At 38.9% G+C, this 7,114-nt stretch overlaps 1 protein-coding gene across 1 annotated transcript in view; it reads left to right on the top strand.

The window, feature by feature from the left end:
- The first annotated feature begins 2,180 nt into the window (after nt 1–2,180).
- POGZ (pogo transposable element derived with ZNF domain) overlaps nt 2,181–7,114 on the top strand; it is a 37,302-nt gene continuing 32,368 nt past the window's right edge. The window contains exons 1-3 of the mRNA XM_062511258.1: nt 2,181–2,649; nt 4,763–4,938; nt 6,778–6,886. Of these exons, the coding sequence (XP_062367242.1) occupies nt 2,526–2,649; nt 4,763–4,938; nt 6,778–6,886 (409 nt within the window). The 5' untranslated portion in view covers nt 2,181–2,525. The remainder of the gene's footprint in view (nt 2,650–4,762; nt 4,939–6,777; nt 6,887–7,114) is intronic.

The following is a 7,114-nucleotide window of genomic DNA, read 5'->3' as shown; positions in this document are numbered from 1 at the left end:
AAGAAATTAAATTTAAGAAAATTAAGAAGTCAAAAGAAAAACAGATTCAAAAAATTAAAATTAAAAAGGCGGAAGAAAAATAAATTAAAGAAATTAAAATTAAAAAGTTGAAAGAAAAATAAATTTAAAAAGAAATTAAAATTAAAAAGTCGAAAGAAAAAGAAATTCAAAAAATTAAAATTAAAAAGCCAAAAGAAAAATAAATTAAGGAAGAAATTTAAAAAGCCAAAAGAAAAACATTTAAAAAAAATTAAAAGTACTTGTTATATATTTATTATATACTTCAGTTATTCTTTTATTTATTTTCAAAATTTTCCTTTTATTTTTCTTTTTATTCTTATTTGTGTTTTTATTTTTATGCCTGCACAATTTTTATTTAAATCCCAGAGTTCTTGGAGTGCTCCTCCCACTGTTTTTATTTTTATTTTTAATTTTATTTTTATTTTTATTTTCAATTTTATTTTTATTTTTAATTTTATTTTTATTTTATTTTTATTTTAATTTTATTTTTAATTTTAATTTTTTTTATTTTTTAATTTTTGTTTTTATTTTTATTTTTATTTTTATTTTTTTAATTTTTAATTTTATTTTTAATTTTAATTTTTATTTTTTATTTTTATTTTTTCTTTTTATTTTTAATTTTTATTTTTGTTTTATTTTTATTTTTATTTTTATTTTTATTTTTTAATTTTCTTTTTAATTTTTATTTTTATTTTTTATTTTTATTTTTGTTTTTTTATTTTTATTTCTAATTTTTTATTTTTATTTTTATTTACAATTTTATTTTTATTTTTAATTTTATTTTTATTTTTAATTTTAATTTTTTATTTTTAATTTTTATTTTTATTTTTGTTTTTATTTTTAATTTTTATTTTTATTTTTAATTTTATTTTTATTTTTAATTTTAATTTTTATTTTTAATTTTTATTTTCATTTTTTGTTTTTAATTTTAATTTTTTTTCAATTTTAGTTTTTATTTTTAATTTTATTTTTATTTTTGTTTTTATTTTTTTAATTTTTAATTTCATTTTTAGTTTTTTATTTTTTATTTTTTATTTTTATTTCTAATTTTTATTTTTATTTTTATTTTTAATTTTATTTTTAATTTTATTTTTATTTTTACTTATTTTTCTTTTTTATTTTTACTTTTATTGGTATTTTCTATTTGCTCTTTGTTATTTGCTGTTTTTAAATTTTCATCTGATTTTTATCATTACTTTTTTATTTTTGTTCATATTTTTATTCACGTTTGTGGTTTCAACTTTTAAGTTTTTCATTCAATTTTTAATTTTAATTTCAATTTTAGTTCTATTTTTAATCTCATTTTTGTATTTTACATTGGAGTTGTTATTTTTATTTATATTTCAATATTTAATTTTAATTTTTATTTATAAATTAATATAACTCAGTTTAATTCAAGTTTTAGTTAAAAGCTCCCAAACAAAAGCTGAGCCAAAAAAAATTAAAAATTCCCAATTTTGGGTCAATCCTGGGAATTTTCATCCCAAATTTCACAGAATTCCTTGGAAAGGAACAATTTAAAATCTGGAATTTCTCAGTTAAAAAATTCCCAATTTTTGGGTCAATCCTGGGAATTTTGATCCCAAATTTCACAGAATTCCTTGGAAAGGAACAATTTAAAATCTGGAATTTCTCAGTTAAAAAAAATTCCCAATTTTGGGTCAATCCTGGGAATTTTGATCCTGAATTTTTGAGAATTTTTTGGGAAAAAACAAAGATTGAAAACCTGGAATTCTTCAGTTAAGAAAAATTCCCAATTTTGGGTCAATCCTGGGAATTTTCATCCCAAATTTCACAGAATTCCTTGGAAAGGAACAATTTAAAATCTGGAATTTCTCAGTTAAAAAAAAATCCCAATTTTTGGGTCAATCCTGGGAATTTTCATCCCAAATTTCACAGAATTCCTTGGAAAGGAACAATTTAAAATCTGGAATTTCTCAGTTAAAAAATTCCCAATTTTGGGTCAATCCTGGGAATTTTGATCCCAAATTTCACAGAATTCCTTGGAAAGGAACAATTTAAAATCTGGAATTTCTCAGTTAAAAAATTCCCAATTTTTGGGTCAATCCTGGGAATTTTTATCCCAACAGAAACAAAGATTTTTTTTTTTTTTTAAAAACCAGAGAAACAACCTGAAATTCCTCAATGAAAAAGGAGGGGGGTGGGGGGGAAAAAAAAAAAAAAAATCCAAATTTTTTTTTATTTTTTAAATTCTCTTTTTGGGAAACCCAAGAATTCCCATCGAAACAAATAAAATTTTCCTTCTGATTTTCCTTGGAATTTTGGGATGTGAACCCCACCCAACCCCCTCATTCCCATCCCTTTTTTGGGAAATAAAACAATTTTCAGGGATTGCTTTGAGTGCCAAATTCCCTTTTTTTTTTTTTTTTATTTTTTTTATTTTTTTTCCCTCTCTTTTTTTTTTTTGTTTTTTTCTTTTCCCACGTTTTTATTTTTTATTTGATTTGATTTGATTTTTATTTATTTTTTTTTTTTTTTCCAGGATGGCAGACACTGATCTTTTCATGGAATGTGAGGAGGAGGAGCTGGAGCCCTGGCAAAAAATCAGCGACGTCATCGAGGACTCCGTGGTGGAGGATTACAATTCCATGGAAAAAAATTCCACAGGTAAAATTCCATGGAATTCCGGAGCTTTGGGGGGATTTTCCCCTCCTTTTCCCCCCCCCCCCCCCCCCCCCACTTAATTCTATCGCTTCTCCTCCTGGATTTTCCCATTTTTCCCTGCATTTTTCCTCAAATAAATCTGGATTTTCCCCCCTTTTTCCCTGCATTTCCACCCATAATCCTCTGAGGTTTTCCCCAGGATTTTCCCCTTTTCACCCGGATTTTTCCCCTTTTTCCCTCGGATTTTTCCCCTTTATCCCCGGATTTTTCCCCTTTTTCCCCCGGATTTTTCCTCCATATTCCCCCGCATTTTTCCCCCCTTTCCCCCGGATTTTTCCCCCTTTTCCCCCAGATTTTCCCCCTTTTCTCCCGGATTTTTCCCCCTTTTCTCCCGGATTTTTCCCCCTTTTCACCCGGATTTTTCCCCTTTTTCACCCGCATTTTTCCCCTTTTTCCCTGGATTTTTCCTCCATATTCCCCCGCATTTTTCCCCCTTATTCCCATGGATTTTCCCCCCTTTTCCCCAGGATTTTTCCTCCACATTCCCCCGGATTTTTCCCCATATTCCCATGGATTTCCCCCCATATTCCCATGGATTTTCCTCTCCTTTCCACAGATTTCCCACCCCATATTCTCTCCGTTTCCCCCCATACAATTTTCCCCATTTCCCCCAGTTTCTCCCCACAGATTTTTCTCTGTTCCCAGGTTCCCACCCCTCTGTCCATCCCTCTCCTCACTCCCATTTCTCTCTCTCTCTCTGTTCCCAGGTTCCCACCCCTCTGTCCATCCCTCTCCTCACTCCCATTTCTCTCTCTCTCTGTTCCCAGGTTCCCACCCCTCTGTCCATCCCTCTCTCTCCCATTTCTCTCTCTCTGTTCCCAGGTTCCCACCCCTCTGTCCATCCCTCTCCTCACTCCCATTTCTCTCTCTCTCTGTTCCCAGGTTCCCACCCCTCTGTCCATCCCTCTCTCTCCCATTTCTCTCTCTCTGTTCCCAGGTTCCCACCCCTCTGTCCAGCCCTCTCCTCTCTCCCATTTCTCTCTCTCTCTGTTCCCAGGTTCCCACCCCTCTGTCCATCCCTCTCTCTCCCATTTCTCTCTCTCTGTTCCCAGGTTCCCACCCCTCTGTCCAGCCCTCTCCTCTCTCCCATTTCTCTCTCTCTCTGTTCCCAGGTTCCCACCCCTCTGTCCATCCCTCTCTCTCCCATTTCTCTCTCTCTGTTCCCAGGTTCCCACCCCTCTGTCCATCCCTCTCTCTCCCATTTCTCTCTCTCTCTGTTCCCAGGTTCCCACCCCTCTGTCCAGCCCTCTCCTCACTCCCATTTCTCTCTCTCTCTGTTCCCAGGTTCCCACCCCTCTGTCCATCCCTCTCCTCACTCCCATTTCTCTCTCTCTGTTCCCAGGTTCCCACCCCTCTGTCCATCCCTCTCCTCACTCCCATTTCTCTCTCTCTCTGTTCCCAGGTTCCCACCCCTCTGTCCATCCCTCTCCTCACTCCCATTTCTCTCTCTCTCTCTGTTCCCAGGTTCCCACCCCTCTGTCCATCCCTCTCTCTCCCATTTCTCTCTCTCTCTGTTCCCAGGTTCCCACCCCTCTGTCCAGCCCTCTCCTCACTCCCATTTCTCTCTCTCTCTGTTCCCAGGTTCCCACCCCTCTGTCCATCCCTCTCCTCACTCCCATTTCTCTCTCTCTCTCTGTTCCCAGGTTCCCACCCCTCTGTCCATCCCTCTCACTCCCATTTCTCTCTCTCTCTGTTCCCAGGTTCCCACCCCTCTGTCCATCCCTCTCTCTCCCATTTCTCTCTCTCTCTGTTCCCAGGTTCCCACCCCTCTGTCCATCCCTCTCTCTCCCATTTCTCTCTCTCTCTCTGTTCCCAGGTTCCCACCCCTCTGTCCATCCCTCTCCTCACTCCCATTTCTCTCTCTCTCTCTGTTCCCAGGTTCCCACCCCTCTGTCCAGCCCTCTCCTCACTCCCATTTCTCTCTCTCTGTTCCCAGGTTCCCACCCCTCTGTCCAGCCCTCTCCTCACTCCCATTTCTCTCTCTCTCTGTTCCCAGGTTCCCACCCCTCTGTCCAGCCCTCTCCTCACTCCCATTTCTCTCTCTCTCTGTTCCCAGGTTCCCACCCCTCTGTCCAGCCCTCTGCCCAGTCGCTGCTGCTGACCCCGAGCGCTGCTCCCGGCCTGGGGGCGGTGGTGACCCAGCCGGTTCTGCGGCCGGTGCAGCTGATGCAGAACGCCAACCACGGCAGCACGGCCCCTGCGGGCACCCAGCCCATCTTCATCACCACCCAGGTCAGCTGCGGGCCTGCCCTTCGGGGAGAAAATCCCTGCAAAGGCCTGCATTTCCCAGGAGAAATTCCCATTTTTCTGTAATTTTTTAGTGCTGGTTCTGTGTCGCACTGCGGGCTGTGGGATGGGGGTCAGACCTCACTGCAGGGTTTGGTTTTCATTGGAAGAGTCCCTGGGAAATCCATGGAAAAATCCCTGCAAAATCCGTGGAATATTCATGAAAAATCCCTGGAAAGACCTGGATTTTCCAGGAAAAAATTCCCATTTTTCTGTAATTTTTTAGTGCTGGTTCTGTGTCGCACTGCGGGCTGTGGGATGGGGTCAGACCTCACTGCAGGGTTTGGTTTTCATGGGAAGAGTCCCTGGGAAATCCATGGAAAAATCCCTGCAGTATCCGTGGAATATTCATGAAAAATCCCTGGAAAGACCTGGATTTTCCAGGAAAAAATTCCCATTTTTCTGTAATTTTTTAGTGCTGGTTCTGTGTCGCACTGCGGGCTGTGGGATGGGGGTCAGACCTCACTGCAGGGTTTGGTTTTCATTGGAAGAGTCCCTGGGAAATCCATGGAAAAATCCCTGCAGTATCCGTGGAATATTCATGAAAAATCCCTGGAAAGACCTGGATTTTCCAGGAAAAAAATTCCCATTTTTCTCTGATTTTTTTTTAGTGCTGGTTTTGTTTCGCACTGCGGGCTGTGGGATGGGGGTCAGACCTCACTGCAGGGTTTGGTTTTCATTGGAAGAGTCCCTGGGAAATCCCAGGCAAAATCCATGGAAAATCGATGGGAGAAACATGGAAAATCCCTTGAAAAACCTGGATTTCCCAGGGAAAAATTCCCATTTTTCTGTAATTTTTTAGTGCTGGTTCTGTGTCGCACTGCGGGCTGTGGGATGGGGGTCAGACCTCACTGCAGGGTTTGGTTTTCATGGGAAAAATTCCCTGGAAAATCCATGGAAAAATCCCTGCAAAAATCCCTGGAAAATCCCTGGAAAATTCCCTGGAAAATCCCTGGAAAATTCCCTGGGAAACTCCGATTTCCTGGGGCTGACGGATCCCTTGGGACCCAGGGATTATTTTGGGGCAGATTTTGGGACATTTTGGGACTGATTTGTTTCATTTTGGGTAAATTTGTGCCATTTTGGGATCGATTTCTGCCCTTTTTGGATTAAATTTGTGCCATTTTGGGATAGATTTGTTCCATTTGGGTTCAATTTGTGCCATTTTGGGGTAAATTTGTTCCATTTTGGGGTTGGATTTGTTCCATTTGGGGTTGGATTTGTTCCATTTGGGGTCAGATTTGTTCCATTTGGGGTCAGATTTGTTCCATTTGGGGTCGGATTTGTTCCATTTGGGGTCAGATTTGTTCCATTTGGGGTAAATTCGTGTCATTTTGGGGTTGGATTTGTTCCATTTTGGGGTCGGATTTGTTCCATTTGGGGTCGGATTTGTTCCATTTGGGGTCAGATTTGTTCCATTTGGGGTCGGATTTGTTCCATTTGGGGTAAATTTGTTCCATTTTGGGGTAAATCTGTTCCATTTGAGGTAAATTTGTGGCATTTTGGGGTTGGATTTGTTCCATTTGGGGTTGGATTTGTTCCATTTTGGGGTTGGATTTGTTCCATTTTGTGTTGGATTTGTTCCATTTGGGGTTGGATTTCTTCCATTTGGGGTCGGATTTGTTCCATTTTGGGGTAAATCTGTTCCATGTGGGGTAAATTTGTGTCATTTTGGGGTAAATCTGTTCCATTTGAGGTAAATTTGTGTCATTTTGGGGTCAGATTTGTTCCATTTGGGGTCGGACCTGTTGCATTTTGGGGTAAATTTGGGTTTTTTTGGCTCAGGGGTTCCCGGTGCGGAACGTCCGTCCCGTGCAGAGCCCCATGAACCAGGTGGGGATCGTGCTCAACGTGCAGCAGGGCCAGACTGTCAGACCCATCACCCTGGTGCCAGGTAATTATCCAGGTCATTAATTACAGCCCTCATTAATCACAATTAGGAACTGTTGATAGCTGCAATAACAAATAGAATAATAATAATAATAATAATAATAATAATAATAATAATAATAATAATAATAATAATAATGATATGAATGGTGATGATGAAGGTGAGATCCCCGTGAGCCAGGTGAGGCCCATCCCCCTGGTGCCAGGTAATTATCCAGGTCATTAATTACAG

The sequence above is a fragment of the Cinclus cinclus genome, chromosome 31 (genome assembly GCF_963662255.1).
Source record: "Cinclus cinclus chromosome 31, bCinCin1.1, whole genome shotgun sequence".
NCBI classification, from domain to species: Eukaryota; Metazoa; Chordata; class Aves; order Passeriformes; family Cinclidae; genus Cinclus; species Cinclus cinclus.
This window is presented reverse-complemented; position numbering and strand designations above follow the sequence as displayed.